The sequence below is a fragment of the Anarhichas minor genome, unplaced genomic scaffold (assembly GCF_050575085.1).
Source record: "Anarhichas minor isolate MPS153535 unplaced genomic scaffold, ASM5057508v1 ptg000058l, whole genome shotgun sequence".
NCBI lineage: Eukaryota > Metazoa > Chordata > Actinopteri > Perciformes > Anarhichadidae > Anarhichas > Anarhichas minor.
Window position 1 is genome coordinate 11,502,397 of NW_027466504.1, and position 23,835 is coordinate 11,526,231.

The 23,835-nt window shown below is 39.3% G+C and overlaps 1 protein-coding gene across 1 annotated transcript in view; it reads left to right on the forward strand.

Annotated features, from left to right (window-relative positions):
- The window catches only part of eys (eyes shut homolog), a 136,655-nt gene that overhangs the window by 83,092 nt on the left and 29,728 nt on the right, over nucleotides 1-23,835 (forward strand). Inside the window, exons 36-40 of the mRNA XM_076076668.1 lie at nucleotides 1,589-1,739; nucleotides 1,919-2,031; nucleotides 2,354-2,598; nucleotides 9,233-9,409; nucleotides 17,601-17,751. Of these exons, the coding sequence (XP_075932783.1) occupies nucleotides 1,589-1,739; nucleotides 1,919-2,031; nucleotides 2,354-2,598; nucleotides 9,233-9,409; nucleotides 17,601-17,751 (837 nt within the window). The remainder of the gene's footprint in view (nucleotides 1-1,588; nucleotides 1,740-1,918; nucleotides 2,032-2,353; nucleotides 2,599-9,232; nucleotides 9,410-17,600; nucleotides 17,752-23,835) is intronic.

The following is a 23,835-nucleotide window of genomic DNA, read 5'->3' on the forward strand; positions in this document are numbered from 1 at the left end:
TTCAACTCATATCAAATCAGTTTACTTTGCATTTTAGGAGAGCGTATGGAGACTCTAGTCATTGTTTCAAAGAGGCCATTGTATCATTTCTGTTGGAGCAAAGATAATCATTTGTAAAACAACATTCTGTTTTGTTAGACTAAACTAAAAGATTGTGATTAATAGAGAGAGAAAGAAATGTATTAGGGTTTTCTGAAAATTAAGTTTTTAAAAGAGAAGAACAAACAGGTACTGAAGGTGATTATGAACATACTGTGGCAAAGGTGAGCAAGTGATCTCCTGTGGAAACAAAGCTGAGTGGGAAGGTTGCCTCATGTTTCTTGTCAGAAAGCTGCACTGCCCTAAATATGCAAGTGCAGCTACAGAGGCCTACCAAGTTTAAAGGGCTGCAAGGCTCCACCCCTGTTTTTTTTTCTGCGGTGAAAATACAACAGCAGTATGAATCAATCATAATGTTCTGTACCAACCCCTTGGAGACATTGCAAGAAAGAGAGCTGTCATAACTAGAGGGTTGGGAGTATGGAAAAATGGTTCCGAGTGTCACAAAGCAAATTCTTTGTAATTGTCTGACGGCCGAGTTCGTCCATCTTTGTCTGATTTGACCCAGAGCTACAACACCATGGCCATCCTCAACGTCACCACCTAACTCATTATAGACTTTTAATATATCTTCCCGTCAAAGACGCTTTTCAATATGTTAAATAGAAACCCAGTGGGGCAGACTTCTCAAGGACAGTGAGCACAGTGCCCTCTGGCTGCTGGCCAGGCCGCTCTGGCAGACTGCTTCTAAATTAACCGCTTCTCCATGCTGGCTCTAGAGGAAGGACTTATGCAGCTCCGAGTGTTTAGCCGGCATATGCAACAGCGTGCAAAGCACAGGCTTAACAAATCAGACGAGATTGCTTCGTGGACCTCCTAACTTCCACTCAGGGAACAAGGGGTATCAGGAGACGCTGGAGAGGAGGCTGAGCATCCATGGCCCGAGTACCCTCAAGCTGCAGATGGTTAGTCCAGAATCTGCACTTAGGTAATTATCGGCTCTCTCCCGTTGTTTCAAAGTGGAGAATTGGTTTTTGAAATCTATGAATGGCTTCGGGGTGGGTGCAAATTAGTTGTGTGAAGGCGTATAAGATGCCTGGAGAAAACAAAATGGAGGACAGGAGTCGCACCTCAGAATTGTGAATAATTTATTAATTTGACAAAACAATTACACGCATTTACCATTTTAATCTCAGCATTCAGTATTTATCTCGACTTCTCAAACCACTGTTATGAAATAGCGTTTTTAAATTCCACTTTTTGTGCAACTGGAAGTTGTTTTTCTCTGTAGCAGAAGTTCATCTCAGAAGCCTTTGTCCTGATCTTAGAGTTTGAAAATGCTTTTTTCTAAAGTCTCAATGTTGATTAAACTTGATTTCTTGAAAGGCCAGTTATTCATGTTTTATCAAGGCTGTCAAGGCTGTCTTTCTTTTTGAATTGTTACAATACAGCACATAGACATTTTTGAGATTATGCAGAATGATAACTGAAAGATCCCATTTACAATCCACCTCTTCTCTTGACATGAAATGCTCCTGCTCTTTTATAGACAACACCTGACCCCTTGTGAGGCAGAGATAACTCTTTCTGGTCATGAGAAAATCAAAAGTGCAGCAAGTAATTACTGGTTGGGAAACATCATAATACGAACAAACCACGTCTTCACAGGTGGTCTGCCACAACAATATCTACCCAATCAGGTAAGATTTACAGCTCCTACATGTGGTTCCTCAACTATCTACACAAATCATAAGGTTCTTAAACACATATGTGCTTCAAGGTTACATAAATGATACATCATTAAAAAAAATGTAAAATCTTGGAAAGAACTGGGAGAAACCACTCAATTGTCTAAATTTCTATTTTTTTTTTCACTTAGAGAGCGAAACCTTTCCACAACTATACTGGCTGCATTGAAATAATTGAAATTAATAAAATGAGGAGCTTTTATACGTCTGATGCCATCGCCAGCAGCAACATAGACCGATGCAGGTAAAGTAAATGTCTTCATCATGATCTCTTCTTTTGACTTGATTTTCACGTTTGTTGTTGTTTCGTTTCCTGGGCTCATACATGAAAAATCACCCCACCACATTAACACACTTGTTTGTTCATATTTTGTTACATAGATAATTAAGAACAAGTACCAGAAGACACATTTTGTTTTATCTGATGCAGTGAAATCCGACCGCATTGTTATAAATAATACTTGAGTTTTCCTTTTCATATCTTTAGGCTTAAAAGCCAATAATTCTAGTGCTAAATTGGATTTTTGCTCACTGAAACGTCGACACCTTTTGCACAATTTTGACAGATATACTCTGCATGCGATTGAAGCCTCCACAACAAGTTCTTCAAATTGGACAACTCAATCAACCACCTCTGACACAGTGAACACGACAACAACAATGGCAGCTTCCACACAAACAACAAAACATCCAGTTTGCCAGGACGGTCTTTGCCGCAATGGAGGAACTTGTCATCAGCTGCAGCTGCCTGGGGGAGCTCTGCCTTCCTGTCACTGCCCGCTTCATTTCACCGGCACTTTTTGTGAGAAAGGTAGGCTTGGACGTTTAATGACAGATTTTTACAGTTCTTATACGGAAATGTGTTGCCGCAGTCTGTACAGAGCCTTAATGATCAAGGTAACATTTAGTTGACTTAGTTTATTTATTTTGCACAATTTAAAAAATAAAGAGATAAATAATATCACAGTGCAGAAAGAGGCAAAAAGCCAACTGGGCTTATTTGAAGCCTCCACCTATATAATATTAAAATTTCACAATATTACAGAGAACATGAAATGAATATGCATAAGATAATTACGTAGTCATACATTAATCCATTAAATACACATATAAAATATATATAGACACACGCAAGCAGTAAAAAGCTTAAAACCCGACTCTACTGTGACCTCCATAGTTGCATCATGAAGAGCCAGCCAACAAATTATATTGTTTAATATATGCTGAGCCTCTTTGGCTAATAGGTTTCACTATGAGAGGAAAATAGAGTGAGCTGCATTAGGAATTTTGAGCGATGTGAATTATTCAGGATATGATTAATGAAATAAAAGATCCATAAAAGCAGCTTGAACCATCGCCGTGTGTCCATGTTCACCTCCGGCACTCATTGAGAACGAGAACACGACCTTGCAAGCACCCGCTCAACACTCAGCTACGTGATGTTGGTAAGCCCTAAATATCCCTGTAGAATGAACACCACCCCCCCCAGTCCTCGCCCCTGTCCCCACCAAAAATGATTTTGTACCAACATCTCCGACATTTATACCAAGGAGACAGCCGTACTAGACACACATACTACGGTGTTTTGTCTTTGCAGATTTCTTCTCAGTGCACTTACAAAGTGGCTACTGGCGCCCCTTTCTACCTCTCTTGCCATCCATGATTCGCTCTGACGGTGTAGAAAACAGCATGCTGTATTTTGCTGGTGTAGTCATTCTCCGTCAGTGACAACATTAGTAACACTGGAGGTGTAAATGAATTGTTTGTGAGCTTGATAAGCCAAGCTGCTCACAACTGATTGACATTTCAGATGTTGTGTTGTGTTAGTCTAGCTACAGTAACTAATCCAAAAACACACAAGCAAACGTGTAATGAATAGATTAAGCTGTGTTTATCTGCTCAGATCTAATCTGCAATCATCAGCATATCCGGCCAACTTCTACCGACAATAGTAAAATAAATGTATTTTCAAGGCTAAGCAGGCATGTCTCAAGGATACCCCACCATTTGCGAAGCGCTTTATGAAATGGTTATGTATTGATCTGGAATGGTTGAGGTTAGCATAGGTCGTTGGGCAGTACGTCTAGCAAGTTTCCACACTTTGTGGGTAACAATCTACACACGACCAGGCTAAGGAGCATATGAATCCTAAATAGTCTATATGAATCTAGTTTGTAGGTGTACAGGTGACGCTGAAAAAAAAAAAAGACAAGCACATCCATTGTATAGTATTTAATGCTAGCAGCTATGAAATGAAGTGTTTCAAAAACGTTGAATTTTGAGTGATTTTCTGCCACTGTTATCTTTGTAAACTGCCCCACGTGCAATAACAGAAAGCTTTTCTCCGTCTCTGCGACTCATAGAGCATCGCACTAGCAATGCTTTCCATCGTGGGGTTTCAATAAGGAGATTCTCAGTAGCCACAAAATGCCGTTATGTATTGTACATTTTAAGCCTGGGGAATATGGTAAGCGATGGAACTTCTTATTAGCATTTCAGAGAGTTTTAACAATGAAAACTGGATTAATCTTCACCTTGACAACCCCTCAACGGGATTGATGCTGATAGCATAATGTTGTGTTTACAGAATACATAGAAATCTGACAGAATGGCGCTTGAAGCTAACGCTGACAGTCATGAACATGGCTTGAGCAGCCTGTGTGCATCTGACACCCTTATTTGACACCTCTGCCATGTGTTCTAAAAATGCCAATTTACAGGTGTTTAAGTGATCTACCGAAATGTGACTTGTCTCTTCGGGCACTGTAACATAAAATTATGCTATTTTAAAGACTTTAATCTCATTTGTTTTTCCCATCGGAGACAGCTATGTGCTGCTTACGTGACAGAGATGCTGCTTTGCTAAGACAGTTATTAAAGATGCTTTGGCCAACTTAAGGAGTGTGCATCATTCGTTGATTCATTCACTAATTTATTCATTCATTTATTTCTCAACATTGTATACCTCTTGGGTTCACAAGGGTAATTACAAGTGTGCCTCAAAGTATCATCACATGTGACTGCAGCACATTTGCGGGGACATCTGCGTGACAGCGTACAAGCTTTCTAATTGGAAATGAACCCCGATAAGCCAGAAATGCATTATAACCTGACTATGTGAGGTTATAATGCATACTAACACAATACATACAGTAAACTCCAACCACCACACCTATGAAATGAATCTGATGTTCTACATTTTTGTAATTACATTTTTACTTTTTTCTAATAAATCATAAAACCCCCAACCTTTTCCTTCCACGACCATAAAGTGAGTTCCTGCTTATCCTTTAGCTTGTCGCACTCGTAAAACTTTTCCTTTTAAATACCAGCAGTGGCATTTTAGAGTAATTTCTGCTGAGTTTGAGGAATTCCTCCTCTTCAAAAGCATTTCAGTCTCTCAGGTTAACAGAGTGCAATCTCATATGAGCACTCATCCAGCGATGTGCTTTGCAACACTGGTTCTAATAGCAAGGCAGACGGAGTCCAGAGGCTGTTTACATGCCGACAAAGTCTGTGAATGTGTCAACTTTGCCGGGTGACAACCTTGTCCTCACATCTTATTGAATTAAGAATAGACGTAAGAGAAGAATAAAGCCCCCGCTCCGAGTTAATTATAGATGTGTCAACTTACCCGGTGACTAATGATGTGGTCTTGTTTGTGTCCTAGATGAAATGCTGACGTGTCATACAGTATGTATCTAAGAGAAATATCACAATGCACATGAGTCCCTGCAGCCTCTTATATTATTGTTCAAGAAGATCTAATCTGCTACTAATGTTATTAATGTTAGTACTACATGTTCTAAAATGTAGCCTAATAATTGAGCATTTGTCTTGACATAAAGACTATAGATATGTCTGCTGCAGATTAAAGTTTTTCATCTACAAAACATACAATGTTTTATTCAAAAATATAATATACTGCTATAATTTATACTACCGGTATATAATCATTGTTGAGGCCATTTTACATTATGAGTATGTTTAATTTTGATAGTTAAGTTTTTATTATGGGTTTTGTTGGCCACTTGGGGGCAGCAGCACCCAGTGTACACAACACATCGTCACCTTTTAAGGTAATATAGCGAACTTGTTAGCAAGCAGCTTCTTATTTACACATATAGCAGTGAAGAAGCAACATTAACATTGATTTGGCAAATGTAAGTCCAATCTTCGCTCTCTCTTACTTCTGGTTTTGGTGTCTACCAACTCCTGAGGGAACAATCTGTCTCTTTACCTGCTAAATGCTCGACTTTGTTGACTTGCTATAGTCTCTAAGCGTGTCTGTCTGCAGTGCGGTGCTGAGCAGGTGGCATAAAGTGGGTTATTAGAGCTTTTTGTAGAAAATAGCTGCCTGCTGTTGACAAACAGGATTCTTTGAGATGGTGAAAGCCGGACAGCTAAAAAGTTAAATGAAACTCACTATGAAGCTCATTAAAGGTGAGGGGAGCTGCAGATTCAGGGGATAATTCCCTGTAGGTCCATTACTATGAAAGGTGACCCCTTTCACATTGTCATTTGATCGATTGTAAAATGTAAATTATAGCCACTTTAAGTAACGTGAAATGCAGTACTCTTACAGTACGACCCTACATTGTGGCATTTCTACTTCATGCCTATAGGATCTGAGTACTTCCTCCACCACTTACTTTGTGTATGTGATAAGTAGATTCTATATTCACTACTCAGTTTAGGATTAAAACTATAACAAGGATTGGTAATATTAACATTTTAATGTGCAGCAAAGCGTTTAACTCCCTGCTAAAATGTACGGGATCATACTGTAAAATGTATTACTGTAAGATGGATTTACAAGCCTTTCTCAGACAGTACTGCACACAGAATGCCTGTACACTTCTACCATAGCACCACATCGGTTAAATCACTACAATTGTATACTGTAGTTCTTTCTTTTTTTTTAGCACATGAAGACTGTCAATCCAAAGCAGCTTTCAGACTTACTTCTCAGTCATGTATTTGGTATCTTATGTGCGGCCTGTAAAATAGGAAGCTTGACGTGTGTGAGCTGTGAGTCTTGCTCCCTTATGTTTGCACCCTGGGGCTGCACCTCTGGTGGGGTGTGCCGTAATCCAGGCCAGTGCCAGGTGGTTGAGTGAGTATTTGATATCAAGTAGCCAACCATAAGACAGGTTTTGTCAAGATAAAGCTAGTTCATCTGGGCGTGACAGAGTTTTAAGCTATGATAAATTGTCCCTCCGAAGAAGACACAGTGGGTCGTAGACCTTGCCAAAGACATTCTGTCAAGTATGTAAGCATTCAATTGAAAGCTAAGTGATCACAAAAATTAGTTACGGAGTAAATGGCTGCGAGGTATGCCAGTAGACAAAAAAGAGGAAACCAGTGAGGCAGGAAATTATTCAGACTTGGTCTGCATTGATCATGACCTCCTTTTACGGCTCATTACCTTATGTCCTTACTTCTCGTATATTTCAAAGTTGAGAGCACAGTTTTGTCCCATTTATATCTTTTCAGCAACTTTTACCGAACCACGACATCAATCCCAATAAGAAAGTGCACTCTTTTTTTCTCATTTAAAGTGCCATTCTTTTTTTGGTCTAAGTTATTTAAAAATCTGGCTTTGTCAAATAAGGTGCTTCTAAATGATCTTTTTGACATTTTTACCATGACCCTCTTCAATCTAATCTAAAGCCAGCATTAACCCAAATTCTCTTATAAAACAACACTTTTATTTGTGTATTTACATCAGCAGCTAAATGAGAACAGGAGGTATTTAATTGACTGTGATTAAATTTGATGTGTGCCCTTTTTTTATGAAGATTAACTAATAACAACATTGTATTAGTCCTTGGTGCAGGTAACGCTTTCATATAGCAGGACCAGAAAGAATCATGTACATTTAGTGAGGAGATATAACACATCATTTCTTAAAAGCGATCAGAGAATACTTTTTTTTTTTAGGGTTGTGAGTATTTGCTGCTTTTCTGTTTGACATTAATGGGACCCGATGAGGGGTTGTCGGCTTACTGCTTTGCCAACACACTGCCAGCTCTTTTCGCTGTAATTGCTGATGCCTTTAAAAATGAGCCAGCTCAATCTGCCTTCCTCAGAAATTGCCAACAAGCATTACAGGATTGATTAATTATTATCAGCCCAAGAAAAAAAGCTTCTCCTACAACAAAAGAAACGGCAGTTTATTATTTTCTCTTTGTAATTTGAAGTATTGGCTTTCATGTCTGCTCCACTCAACTCTTTGCGCTGTGAAGAGTCATCCATTCTAATTTGCTGCGAAAGGAGCAAGGGTCGGAAAGTGTCAGAGCACACACGGGCGAACATTTCAGGATTATGACCATTTGAGAATTGGTATGACTAAAAACTCTTCTCAGGTGTTGGTCTGATGACTGATCAATAAACTGGACCAAGTCTGCGTCTTACTGACCTGTCTAACTCAAGCAGTCCAACAGTATCTATCCAGACTATCCAATAGTAGCTTATAACATGAAATGTTCACTAAAGTGTGCATTCAATTTTGTAATCTTGATCAACACAGTGTGACAGTTTCCAAATTTGAGTTTGTACAACTGCCAAAAAACAGGTGTCACCAGCCCATATTTAAATCGACCTGATTTCTCATAATCAGAGAACCTATTCACTGAGTTGTGACATTTACATGTGTTAACATCCAAAACCACTTGAATAATCTTTAAAACTGATTGAACCTGTATTTTCCTCTACCATTGCCACTTCTAAGCCAATCAAGGAAACCTTGAACTTTAAGACCATTGCTTACTGAACGATTCATCTTAATCAAATGTCTCTGTGTTCTTTAAATTGCTTTTCTTTTACTTTCTGTTCTTAAAGCTGTCAGTCATTCACAGGTCTGCTTAAAAAAATCCATTTGATCCAACATCAAAGCACCAAGAAAAATGAACACATGAGTTATGAAAGGATATTGATACTTCTGTTACAATAAAAAAAAACATGTTTTTGTAACCATATACATAGCATATGTTATGAGTTCTCAGCTGAGGATCAACTGCAGTTTTCTTTGAGAGCTGGACTCTGAAAGCAGAATCCCCTGAGCTGAAGCCGGGGTGGCCTATTTTGAATCGACTGCCATGAGGTGTACAGTGTCCTTTTGGTAAAAGCCAGCAGATCATCATTGGCTTGTGGAGTTGATGACCTGAGCGGGTACCTCCACCACCTCTCCTTAAAGTCATACCCCGTTTTCATCCAGTGGGAAATAACTGACAGGGCCCTGCTGACTCTGCTCACAGTCACGCTATCAGTGCAGCAAAGGCACACGCCAGCCAATTCTTGCTGGTTTGTTGACTAACAAAAGCACTGTAGGGCATTGCTCGATATGTCATTCCAAGCCTAATTATCTATTTTTTAAGGGATATTAAGATTTTCTCGCTCTATTTAAATGCATTTCATCAATTTGTATTTTTCTTTCTTTGCAGATACTACAGTATATATACCCTCATTCGATGGCACATCTTATTTGGAGCTGCTGCCCTTTTCATCCATTCTCCAGCTTTCTGGCACCAGTGATAATCTCCCTGCTACTGTCAAGGACACCACTGTTACTCTCTATTTGACAGTGAAAGCAAGATCTACACAGGGCACCATCCTCTACAGTGAGTACAGTTTTTTGTTTTTTTATAAAAAGCAAACATTGAAAAGTACCGCAATGCTGTGAAAAGTCACATTTGTATTAGTATGTCCATTTTGTTACCTTTTCATACGTCTTTTTTGTTGCGTGTCGTTTTGAGTGCACAAGGATTATTTTTATTGCCTGCAATGAATGGGTAGTCTAAGCGTCAGGATGCTGTCTGGACATGTTATAAATAAGGGACATTTTCTTCCCCTATTGTTACTGTCATGCTCGTTAACACTGCTATTATTTCGCTCAACCTCTTCTGTTTTTGGATCACTAATAATGTAGAAATGATACATCAGTCCGGGCCTTGTCATCAGCCTCTGATTATATTGAAAATACGATGCTGTTTCTGAGTGCTAGCTAGATGGATGCTTGGCAACAGTTAAAATTAAAATAAAGGGCTTGGCAACAGTTATTGTGCTGTAGAAAAGGCAGGAGGAAGAAGAAAAAAAGAAAACACTGAATGAAATCTGAATTGATCAAAGTTTGATAACACAATGTAGAGGATGATTACACAAAGGATGAGAAAAAGAGTGGAGCAACTGCTTGTAGTGTTTCTTTATATTTATTATAAAACACTTGCACATATCAATGCTAAATATTAATATTAAAAATCACCGGACTGATAGAAAGTCACCTGGGGACACCGGCACCATGAGTCATCTATTGTTGTTGCAGCAAATTGTGAGGCACAAAGATGGGAACTGTGTTTCCAAGGCTACAGGAGAAAGGCAAGGAAGCACTGAAACACGTTTTTTTTTAAGGATAATTTAACCAGCTTTCTCCCGTGACTGCCACCTAAGATACACCTGGGTCAGTTTATTTAGTTGTGGACATTCATCCTTTTTCAAAAATGCTTTCAACCACAACTAAAGATCATGTGAGAGTGGGAGAGAAGGGAGGTACAAAATGCTCTGGTGAAGGACTACGGATAGCCTCGCCTTTTGTGGACAGCAGCTGTTTTGTTGTCTCGCTGCTTATGATCTGAGCTAATACCTAAAAGCGAACAAAGGAATCCTCACAAGAAGGAAAGAGCTGATCGGTCACATGGGGACCGAGGATTGGACTGACCCTTTACACCAACCGTGAGCTCTCCACTCTACATCTACCTCTTGCCTCCTCTTTGTTCCCACACCTGCACACACACATACAAACTCTCTTTTGTTTGAGAAGGAGATTTGAATAGGTAGGCCCGGCGGCCAATGAGTAGACCCTCTTAACAATAGAGCATTGTTTTGGGAGGAGAGGAGTCTGTAATTTTTTAGGGCTTGAGAAAGCTGAGCCATGAGAACTTTGTTCCATTTATCCAGCTTTGTGCGTATTATACATCTGTATGTATCCATATATTAAGTACCAGCCAGCTAAGAGGTGAAGCCACCACATGAATGCCTGGTTCTGCGGGTCCTCTAATGAGTCCAAAAAAACATCCAACTGTGTGTCTCGGCGGACCGCAATTGCAGCTCCTCGCTCTAAAAAGTGCAGCCACCTTGATCCTTGTTTCCCATGTGACACCACAGCAAGTCAGGTGCAAGTCCAACAGAACCGTAACCACCATGTATTGTGCGGGAATCACAGTTGATTTATTCCTCACAAGCCGGGAACAGGCATCGCCACATTCATCTTGCTGGTGTAACCTTGATCAACCCTTTATCTGTGACACCGTCTACAGGTTTGTGGCCTCTTTACATTTACAGACCAATTAAACATTGCAGTACACCACAGGATTCATCTGCACTTTTCCCTCATTTTTGATTATCTGTATCATTTAACTGATCATGTTTGGGGGTGAGCAGTATGCTGAAGTCCAAGTGTAAAATGCCCCCTCAGAAACCCCAAACATGTGATGTTATCGGCACTGCTTGCAATTACAAAGAAGTAATTTTAATTAATTAAATAAATAATTTTCTCTAACAATTGATCTGCGTTTTTAACATACATCAGCTTGTCTCGCCAGTTTCTGGATTCAACAGTGTCAGCAATGGTGTGCAAAGTAAAAAACAACAAAAAAAACGTTTTTTGTTCTTTAGCCATAAAATAGTAAAAGAGTTGCATTCCTTGGAGTAATATTAGCTTGACTTTTCCTTTTCTGAGCTGACATTGGCCTCCCATGATGGCTGCTGAGTGCCTTAGTGTCCCACCAAAGACTTAAATCTTTTGTATTTAAGGAGCTATTAATTACCCATCTCTCAAAACCTAATAGGGCTCTAAATTAGTGCTTTATATGAGGTTGGTGCACTTGAAAGGTCAGTCAGCTGAGCCTTAAATACACATAGGCAATGGTTCTCTCAATGTTAAGTCAAACAGTATCCTCTCTGACACAGGCGCTTAATTAAAGATCAGTGACATGTTTCCAATTAGATGTATTTCAATATAAATTTAAATGTACTAGCATTTCTCCTCTCAAATATAACTGTTCCCATTATGTATACATATATATATATATATATATATATATATATATATATATGTGTGTGTGTGTGTGTGTGTGTGTGTGTTTGGACTAGCCTGTTAATCATTTCTTGGTGAATTTAGTGGTTCTAGTTTTGGAACTTTTAGGAGACATTATTCTGGAAACACTTGAAACTGTCAAATGATAGGTTTGAGAACAGAGCAGCCGAATAATTTCGAAGCAGAGCTTTTCAAACGCTACCCAGTACTTGCATAAACATTTGCGTTGGGATGTTTTTGGAAAACCAGCACCTTACATGGACAAAAAGAACACAGCTGTAGGGAACTCTCAGTATATTTCTCAGTCATGTTCTTCTTCCAAGATGCTTTTCAATACTTGATTGAAGATACCTTTACAATTTTCAAAAGCCATGCACTTCATATGAAGGACTTTGCATTCATAAACTTAGAAATACACCAAAGAAATGGTGTTCTATCAATGCAAGTTGTTCCCTCAGTGTTCTCATTATTAGTTTTCATATCCCCATGTGTGCAGTGTAAGTCAATAGCAAACAGGGGGAAATTGATTTGCCTTTCAAATCTGTGATAATAAAGACATGGACATTATCAATATATTTGTATAATATAATGATACGATATTTAATACATACATTTATTTAGAATAAGGAAAAGTTAAAGGTGATTTTTCCTGCATTTAAAAGTTGTATTTTGGTGCTTAGAATCTGGGAGATCAATGTAACTCACCAGAGATAGATGAAGAGCATCTCAGTGGAGCTAGCTAGAGGAAGTTCACATTGGAAAAATGCCTGGAGTTAGTTATCAGATGTGATATGTGTCAAGTGAATTAGATTGTGCTTCATGTCAAGCTAGCAAAATCGCTTCACCTCCGCCCTGTCATATTGGTGCCTCACATATCCACTGCCACCCGTTATCTGGTCGCGTCTTAAGTCACTGCTTGTCTAAGCCTTCACAGATTTACTCTGTAGATTAGCTTGAAAAATAATGTCTGCTATGACATCCATCTTCACTCACAAGATTGCATGTTAACGCTAAAGGAAATAAGAAAACATTCATAATTTGAAGTTAGTCAGGTCAATTAAACCCACTCTATTCTTTATTCCATAACGATATTTACAATATTTCCCTGCCGCAGCACACGGAAGCCAGAGAGCAGGCTGTGAGCCTTGTCATGAAAAGAGATGAATGTTCAGAAAGCATATATAGAGGGCACAGTGCCTTTTATCTAGTAAAGCTTCCTGGCTCATAGTGCACCATCTTTTTCACATCAGAGGAACTGAAAAGAAAACTCCAGAGATCAAACAGACAAAGTTAATCAGAAGAGAACCAAAAGACAGTCATTGGGATGCAGAGAATCTCTTCGCCAGACCTGCTCCTTATTCTCCGCTCCGCTTTTTTACACCTCTCCCTGAAGCAAACATGCAAGTCTCCCTCTGGACTTCAATTGTCAGATCGAGAAGAGAAATACAAGAAGGTGGGGAGAGAGGGAGAGAGAGAGAGAGAAAGAGCGAGAGAGCATGAGGGAGAACAGGTGACAGGCACTGACAAAAGGACGAACGCTCTGTTAGGCTCGGTGCAGAGTAACAGGGCCATGGGGACAACGGGGAACGATATCCTACAGAAGAAAAATAGCAAAATAAAAGATGGGGCAACATTGAAATCTATGATAAATAAATAATATTTGTCAGCAAATGAGTTATGGTGCTTAGTGGGAACAACTGCTTTGAAAAGGTGACAAAGACTCACTGGCGCAGGATGAAGTTGCGTGTGTGATTTCCGTTGTCTTTGCTGCCGCATTCATTAACTCTCAAGTCTCAAATGTATTAGTCACTGTAGCAATAATAATGATGCATGATTATATGGCAGGAATAATTATGTTTTTCATGTCATTTACCCACACAAACATGCTTTGATTAAAAGAATACAAGAAGATACAATAAGGTACCAGACAAACTCTCTCAACCAAAATAAATGTATGCGCTGCATTAAACAGCCTCTAATGGTCGTACTATTTTTGCAGTATAACACAACATTTGATTCATGTTTTCATTATATTTTCAAGCTTTCCTGAAAAAGCTCTGCTCGCATCTGAAAAATGTTTTGAAAAATCTCTCTTACATACAACAAACAAAAGAACAGGGAAGTCAAGGTTGGTATATAAAGCTTTGTTTCTTTGAATACGCAGGAATCACCAGATGTCCTCATTACATGCCACAAACTAAAGACTAAAACTAAATATTAGAGATTTTCAACAGCCCCTTCTCGTGCCATCATAAAGTACCATATTTACTAGTCAAATACAGGGTTTCAAAATGTGACAAATCACTGTTTACCGAGCAGAAACATAAGAAGTAGTTACATCTGTAACCAACACAGTACATCTTAAAATACCAAAGCACAAATATTTGGAGAAAAGAAACACCGGCACTACTCAGCAGTTGCAACTTCATTGTGATGCTCACACAGGAAACTAAAATGTATGCTCTGAAGCTGTTGAAACATTGCATCAGAACATTTAGTGATGATGTTGTGCTGGACTTCATTATACTGAGAGGTGTTTCTAATATTATATGTATGTATGTACGTATGTATGTATGTTAATAAGAAGACAAAAGATTAGAAACACCGTTCAATATAATATAGTCCAGTACAACACCATATTTTTTTATTAAAAACAGCAATTACAAAAACAAGCCTCATCAATGTATGGGAAAGGGAAAGTTTTTTTTAATATGATTTAAACCATCGAGCATGTTCAATGCTTTGTTGGAGAATTCCAGCAGGAAGAAGCAAAACTATAAGCAGATTTGTCAGCTTCTAATAACCCTTGGAAAAAACAAAGGGGCTGTAACAGATAACCTTAAAGTCCTGATGTCCTAATGATGACATACATGTCGGTGACGTACTGTGGGGCAAGGCCACAGACGAGAGGTTGCATTTAGTAATCAGTTTGAAAATGAACAAGAAGTGAATTCAGAGCTGGACTGTGAGCTGTGATCAGATTGTGTCTTTCTTGTTAAGGCATTTTGAATAAACTGGAATCAGACTATTGTCTTGCATTTTTAACCGGCATTTTTTTTTTTTCATCTGCCTTTGACAAGAACCCTCTTATGTGATGTCTATATAATACAACAGTGTTGGTAGTGTTGCAAAGATGACTCAGCATTACATTAAGGTTTTTTAACTTGTTTCATACCGCTGCGGTTTCACACCAATGAAAGGTATCTTTGTGTAATTGTTCGGTCTCAGGGACATGTTGGACATCCATTTTTATGTCTTTTAATTTCATTACTATGATAACAAATGTGTTTCTGGATCATATGATGACTTGCTGGCAGCATATTTGAGCTGAAAAGCAGGAGACCAAAAATTGGTCCCTGGGGAACTTCACACACAAAGTCAATCTTTACTTGTCCCATCAAGTGGGATGTAATCTAACTAAATGCTGCAGGGAAAAAAAAAAACATTAAAAAAATATATGTTTACTCCACAGCCACAGAAAGAGTACCTTCTTTCTCCCTGCTGCTGCTGTTTTGTGACAGAGTAGAAGTCCTTCCCTTCCACAGAATAAGCGTAAGGATACAGTGGATTATCTGAGCAAGATCATTTCTCCTGTGGTCCATTCGGCAACAGCGGTTAGTAATATGGCTCTATAAAGTGCATCCCTGTTGAGTCGTAGGACAGGGAAGACCTCCAAGTCAGCTTAGAAAATGCATTATCAGAGTGCAGCATATTAAGCTAAGCATAGCCTCCCTCGGACAAAGAGACAGGGATTTTTCGGTTCCCCTTCTTGCCCTGGAGGAATTGTTTAGAGCTTTCATATCGGCTGCAATGCAGCCTTGAAACAACAAGCACAGCTTTTGCGCCACGTTTTCCTGTAGTGTCCAAATCCTCCATCCAAGCCATTACTTCATGAGAGATGGCACACACACATTGTGAAGGCTGTCTCTGCAGCCCACACACCGCTGTCCAAGCCCAGCGAGCTACACCAGCCTACCCTCTTACATGATCCTGTCTCAATTATCACTATCAATCCAAGGGGTCAATCGTGCAATTGCTGCTCCTACTCGGTAGCTCTCGCTGGACTTTTGGCTCCCTGTCAATGTCTCTAATCCAGCTGTGAAATGTGTCTTACTGAAAACCCCTGAAACATTTTAAGTGTCTTTAACAGTGCAGTATTTCTGTTCTGTCTTCTGATCTACAGCCATGTTTTGCCGGACAGTGGCATGAGAGTTGCAAGCTCTCTCTATTATCTCTGTCTCCCTTACATGGCACTCTTATGTTGCTTGTCTTCTCATGTCTTCTTAGACAGAGGTGAGGGACTGGTGTGCACCCTCTCTCTATGCCTCCCTCCTGAAGACCCTTGTAGCCCTTGTGAAAGGATTAATGATGCGGCTGTCTGTTGCTCCCCCACTACACTGTCTCACTTGCAAGAGACTGTGCAATCTGTGACACGCTGTACTGGAGTCTGAGAAGTGGCATATCTAATAATGCAACATCACAAGCAGCACCTGGTGACCATCCTCTTGGTAGCCAGGCAGGATCAGACCTGTTCTGTCAGATTGGTATAAAGAAAAGAGTCATGGTTGAGCACGGTCCATCCAGGATTTAGCCAAGTTTCATGGACATTACAGTTCCTTATATCCCGTTGAAAACCGAGCCCATCATCCAACACTTCCACATTGGCCAGCAGGATGCCTGGCGTCCTGGGGTCTATGGGGATTGACTTGCTTTTGGAGCCAGCATCAAATGGCCATTCGAGGAACTGCAGTCTTTGGCAATTCAGCGTTGGCTTCATTTTTCAGCCTCGGAGTTTGTCGCTTGTTAGTAGCCCCAGACAGCATGATGGCACTGTGGTACCCAGAGATGATTCATCATACTGATCCTCTTACCGGTGCAGTCCTGGTGCATTGTGCTGTGAACCATTATCACAGTCAGTGCTTTATCAGACGAAGATAGCTTCTTGTAGCTTGGATTCTGAGAGGACCAGGTTGGTGCATAAAGGACTGTCTGACACTGAGGTCCAAACATTGCTTTGTGGTCCATCATGCCAGTTTGCACAGGTGGTGTGATGGATCCAAGTTGAATGTTTTAATTAAAAAGTAAAGAGGTGTTGCATGCAGACAGAACCTGTTTTAGACCATCGAGATTAATAGTCTGGGGCAGTTCAGTGTTATGAATTATTCTTATAGTGAGGAAGCCTTGCAGTCTTTGTTCCCTGTTTGTCTACTAGAGTATTATGTGAAGTAAACAACAATGTGAATAGGGTCTTCGTAAACTCCTGTCTTAGCAAAGGCATACCCTATTGCTGTGCAATGTCATTTGTTGGCAGTCAGGAAACCTCCCTCTTGGTTTTCATTTTATTGATCACAACAAGTATGGCCTTGTGGTCAACACACTGATATTAATCAGGTTCTACTGGGTATGTCTAGGTTACACTTGCTCATTTTATTACAATATACCACCTGCATAGGGGGATAGATGGATTGGGATTTACCCTGAGCATAATATAGTTACTTACCACTATGCTCACGTCAAACAATTGTATCTTCCTAACCATGTCTCCATGTCTCCATCATCATCTTGTTGAAACAGTTTATATTTAATTTCACACACACCGAGGGGACTCATTTTCTCTATTCAGTATCTTAAAAGTCATTTTATATTTTAGTTAACAATGTATTGAATTTGGCACTACGGAAACAGAGACTCATCATTGAACAATTTTCTTACCATTTCAGCTCAGCAGCAGAGCTTTGGGGATCAGTTCCTTCACGTGTTCCTTGAAGATGGAATCCCTGTTGCTGAACTCGGATGTGGTGGCAGTCATGTTTTGCATGCAGCTGCAGACCAGAACATCAATAACAACAGATGGACGCCAATCACAATACGGTATGATATGTCTCCTACTTTCCTTTCTAATCTGTAATATTGTATTGGCAAAGTCGTTATCATTGTCTTAAAACTGCTTTTAGTGATCAGTTTTAAACATGATATCTATGTTTTTACCCATGATTTTTACTTTTAGCCTTGTTTTCATAGAAGTACAAAGTTTAAATGAAGTATTTGTCACTGTAAAGAAGTGTTTTGGGCAGATGATATCAATTCCAGATTTATATGGTTGATCTCTACACCATACCAATCAAATCTCCCAAAAAACATGACATTTTGTAAAACGTGAAAGTATAAGTTCATAACTTCTGTTAAAAGAATTCAAGGGAATCTTCGAAAACCTAAAAACTAGAATTAAGTTAATAGAAAAAAGCATGAACAAAATTTAAAATTAAAACTGGAATATCTATTTGAACTCAGGTGAGAATTTGCACACGGCAACTATTCAGCTATTTACACCTGGCCAGATTGAATATGCAACTTAATTTAGCAATAGTTAGAGAGGCTTTTTGCTTTTCAGTCTGGAATTTGTTGAGGTTTAAGCAACAAAACTACTTTATTAGGTTAAGGAAAAATATACATAGCCAGTAGGCTACATATACGGGTACACTATCTCATATGATCCCATCATTTTTGGGTGCAAACAGTATTGTTGGCTTCTGAAAGCTGGGTGCTAAAAGCATCTGCCTGAAAGATGCACACAATGTGTGTTGTCTGCACATTCACCGATTTAAATACTTGCAACTGCTTTGACAATGTTCAATGGGATCTCAAAACAAGGTTACATGTCATGGTGTCTTTGATAAAAACCCTGTGAAAGCTTGTCCGTCCAGTAGCTCTCACCATCAGTCTTCATCAGAGCATTGATTCTATGGTAATACAGAAGTGCAATGAAAGCTCACTACATCAGACATTTCCCAACTGTAATGCCCTGGTTCCTTCTGCACCTCTGGCAATGGGGAGTGGGGGGGTGGGATACACTTCAAATGGAAAAAAAACGTGATTAAGTGCTCTCTCGTTTAGTTTCTGCATGCCGGTGCCCCACCATGTGCAGCTGGAGCCCTTTTTATATTTTGCACCGCTGCCCCTCAGACAGCCTGAGTACATGATTGACCTCCAGAATAGTGCAGTCCCTGACCTGTGTCAAGAGGTCGAAGTCACATGAACAAAGAAAACTGTCCAGTGTGTCGGCACAAACAGCTGTTTGAAAATGATACACAGAAATAGCAATCACATATTCAGCTTTTCTAAAATGTATTTCAATATTTTGAACATAAACCTTGAAGCTTGTTGCTTTTATTCCATTCCAGTAAAACTTAGCTCCTTTACATTGACCTCATCATAAATAAGCATTTTTTTCTGCCTTTTTAAAGTCAGAGCGAGCAAATAGTTGTATGCTAAATAACAACTGTAGCTCACGATATATCAGACTGTGAATATATATATATATATATATATATATATATATATATATATATATATATCGCCTAACTCTACAGTTTTATTTTTGACCATGCGAAAATGGGCAAAATATCTGTTATCATCCATGGTCGATCTCTTGCAGATCGTAGGATCATTAACCTTTGATATTCAGTCTGCTGTGGAAATTGGCCATTTCAGCAAATGGTAGCAGGGTGTTTACCGTAAGTGGCTGAGATCCTCTCATCTTGACTGCATACAGTAGACAAACTTTACACCTGCTGAATGACCCAGTCTTTTTCTTATACTTATTTGAAAATTGTCATGATCTAGTATGGGTTGCATTGCTTATAGTGCAATACTTAAATAAATAAAAAGATCTTTCATGCAGGATGAGGCCTTGTTGGGCATACTTGGATCAAAGACCCCATCAATGGATCCATGACTATTACAATTGAATATGTAAAATAAAATGCAACAAAGCATTCAAATGACTTTAAATGATATTCAGCAGTACAATTATTAATTATTAATGTATGGTACCATTTAAGACTAGTTCTCATTAGAAAGCTTGAATTTAAACTTATTTAAACAATGACAAAATATGTAAGGAAATTAGAGAATTGAGTCAATTCTTGTATAGAATGCTGCCTTCGCTGAGAGTAATTTAACATTTTGCTTGGCAAAGCAATACATATAAATTGTCCATATCAGAATCAATGTATCCAACTAATAGTGATTTATTCTAGCATTTCAAAAGATCCCAGCTTAGACACACAACCAACAAGTATGTAAATGCCTTAATGTTACATGTATGTGCACAGTGCATAAACAGCATAGCAGAAATACAACTGGAGTCAGATGGTTGCAGCTTAGTTAGATAATGTTATAATAAAAAGCAAGGACCTCTGTTAACTTCCCACTCTTCCCACTAGATTTAGCTAATTTATTTAGACATATCCCCAGTAAAGTAAAATCATTTATTTAAAGTCACAAGAACACCTTTTTTTCTTTAAAGCCACAAGCAGCAAATGTTGCTACTCTTTTGGATTCCAGTTGTAGTTTGGAAAACAGTTGACTCCGACGCATTTGGCAACAAATTTGGTACCAAATGTTAAACCTGATCCACATGCATTTGCACTACTTGCTTGTCTCATCCAAATAGGTCTGATCACAATGCTTTCCCATGCACAGCTTATCCTCTGTCTCCATACACTGGCTTACAGCCTGTGTAAGCCAGTGGGAGAAATGAGAGAGGGCCTGCTGCTGAGCTCTGCCTCTATTTATTCTTGATCGGTTCAGCAGTTTTATTCATATGCAAATGAGTGCATGACATCATCTCGTCTTGTTTGAGCAGTGAATACCTTTTTTCCTGGATGATGGTTGGCAACATTGAATACAGCTGCTTGAACTTGCAGTCAGCATATACTATGCAGTGTGAGGCAGTAGTTGTATTTAACTGTAAATAATCCAAGCTGCACTGACCAAACGGGGGAAATTGCCTGATGTCATTGTAACACAGACTCAACAACGTCTTTTTTTCTAATTTTTCGCCTTTTCCACGTCTCACACACTCTCTTATTGTCAACCCACCATCATCTTATTGTCATCTCGAGCACTGTTCTGATGACAGGAAGGGAAAAGTATTTTGCTTTCATTTTGGCACCAATTGTTGGTGGCATCCATTGTTGACAGGAAGAAGTGGTACGACACCTCTGCTCAACGTTGCACTGTACTATCAAAATAAGCAGTTTTTTTTCTTGATGTTTTTCTATGCTCAGCTTCAATGCACTGAAGTTTTGATTGTGATATAATTGCTCGTAGTTAAAAGGATGAGTATGAAACAACACGCTAAACAATGTGGAGAGTTATTTTAAATTGCATTAAAAGCCCTCTTGTGGGTGGTCGACACAGCAGCTTAAATGTTTTAGCTCTACATTGTGTCCGCTCCAGTATCGATGCAATTTAGGTAATATGCTGAATAAATAAAAAATATATACAGTATATTCCAAACGTCAGCATGAAACCCTGTGAAGGAATTTCAGGCTTTCTTGATTCTATTCCCAGTTCTCTCTGAGCCACAGAGGAGCCACAGAGGAGAGCTGTACACCACTCCATCTCGCTGATCATCACCAACAAAGAGATGAAAGACATTGTGAATATTTAATCAAGAGTGTATCAGCCTGCTCTGACAGTAAACATAAATGAATGCATCACATTTTCCTTTGTAGAGCAGCTTTTGTAGAGCAAGATTGCTGTAAAATTATCAGAACAATCCATACCAACTACCATATACGTCAAACACACACAGGGTAAAGCTTTCTTGAAAATGAGCAGAGAAGAGCTTGCATGTGACTGCAGTCTGTGTAGAAACAAAGGAAGTGGCATATTGAAGCTTATATTCATTCAGGCGCACGATCAATAGTTATGTAGATTTTCTGAATGTAATGGTGTTACGGTGCATTGTTTTTTCCAGTGAAAATGCATAATGGACATGCAGATTGATAGTAGATGTGAAACACTCAAAACATAACATAGCAACTTTAAAGTACGTTTTCTGTTTCTGGAAATATACAATTTTGTGTTTTTACAGTTAAATCTACAACCGATGTGTAGCACTCCATTATAGACTGTTATAGCAAGACAAAGGGCCACTCCCGAAATGCCCTGTGCTGCCGTATCATTCCACAAAGGGCAGTGTGCGGGGGAGGGTCTGTGTAATTTTTAATTTGCGGAGGACATGTTTGTTGTTGGCTTGTTTTTTTGATGTTGGAAAGTTTTCCTTTGAGGATGTCCGGGGCAATTCTACTCCGATTAAAGTTTGAGAGTGGGCAGACTCCTAAAGCTCTCTCGGTCATTTGCGAGGGTGTGCACATTATTGGTTCAATCCCATTGTGCTTAGAATTCACTGTTGGGAGTCATTTTCTTTTTCACACAGTCAAAGATCAACGAGGATGACACATAGAATTCTGCGGCATCACATTTCTTCCCTTGTCACAGGTGAACTCAGAGTCCCAGGCAGATATGATTATTCAAATTTATGCCACTTTTGTGGGTGCTTTTTTTCTGCAGTCAGAGGAATGGGAGTAGTATCTCAAGTATGGCTCTGACTCGCTAGGAGTTTTCTTTTCTTTTTTTGCAATTTTTTACTTTTTTTATTCTCTGCCTAGAAACTCATGGGTTTTGATGTTCATGTCGATGTCTTTATACACCATCATATTATTTCTGTAATATTTTACTTCAGTAGGAGCCTTGCATGAATACTCTGCCATTACATCTGCAAATTTCTCTCAATTTTCTGAACTTCTTTGTTGGATGCTGTTGAAATGTCAAAGTAATGCTTGATCACATAAAGTGCAGGCACTACAGTACCTTGCCTGTATGCTTATTTAGTGATTAGATAGAGTTTTGTTGAATGTCTTTTTATAATTCAGACTTAATTGCTTCTTGCCTAACTTATGTGTGGTAAATTCATTCAAAATACCCTCACTCCAACCGAAAATCCCTTTCTTTGCTGAGAACACCATGGAGTGCTTTTTCGAATTCGGTCCAATTTGGACACATTCAAGATGAATAAACTTTGAATAAACAACTAAACAGCCCTCTGTGCATCAGCAGCTCCCTCAGGGCTCTGCAGTCCAGCATGTTGTCTGCAGGGGGCAGACAGCGGCTCATTGCTTTCACTTTTGCTGCTGGATCGTGGATACAGCTTGCTAAGGCTACATGAATGCTGAATAAAGTTACAACCAAACTTTTCTTCACTTCCCCGGAGACAACGAGCACGAGCGGATAGCCTACAAGAACAGTGCCACTCTGCTATTGCCAATCAAATTATGTTTGTTTTGCATCACATTTCCTGACAAATCTATTGCTGTTTGGGACACTTTTAGTCAGGGGCCCCAGGCCAAGGTTGCCTACCTTGCCTACCGTCAAGTCTGATGTTTTGTCCTGTGAACCAGACTGTAGGCCTGTTTCACCGGTGTGTGTGACACAACTATGTCATGGCAGGTGTATTGCTGAGGATCAAAGGAAGTGCAGTATTGAGTGTGAAGTTGTTTGTATGAGCAGTTCTGGAGAAAGCTGCAAGCAGCAACACCACAGGCCAAGCACGTGGCCCATTCTGAACAGACATGTTTTCAACTTGCCCTGCACTAGTTATTATTAATTTACAGAAAGCCGACGGAACCTGAGATGTCCTGACGTTTATTCCCTAAAGGCCAAGCTCCAAAAACACTGGATCCTACAATTTATATTATGGAACTTAATAGCAACTTTAGCTAGAGCCTCATCTTGCCCGCGTCTTTAAACTCTACCCTCATGTATCACTGGCTTTTAGTTGGGATTTTGAGGGTTGTAGAGCAATCTGAGATAACCCTGCTTGCATCATCACCGCTATGTTCTCAGACTTTAAAAAGCTTTACTTTAAAGTCTGCTTTACATTACTCAAATGTTTATTACAGGCTAACAAGTAAAATAACCGCTGCTGTAATTAATGGCCATCTAGTAATGGGTATAGTAATCCTTTTGCAATTTGGAAAAGTAATTAGTAACCATTGATTACTTTCTTCTGAACTACACAATAACAACGGACAGAACGTATCCTTTCCCACTTGCTCACAGGGTATTAATCGCTGAAAGAGTAATGAGGAAACAACATTCATTTTG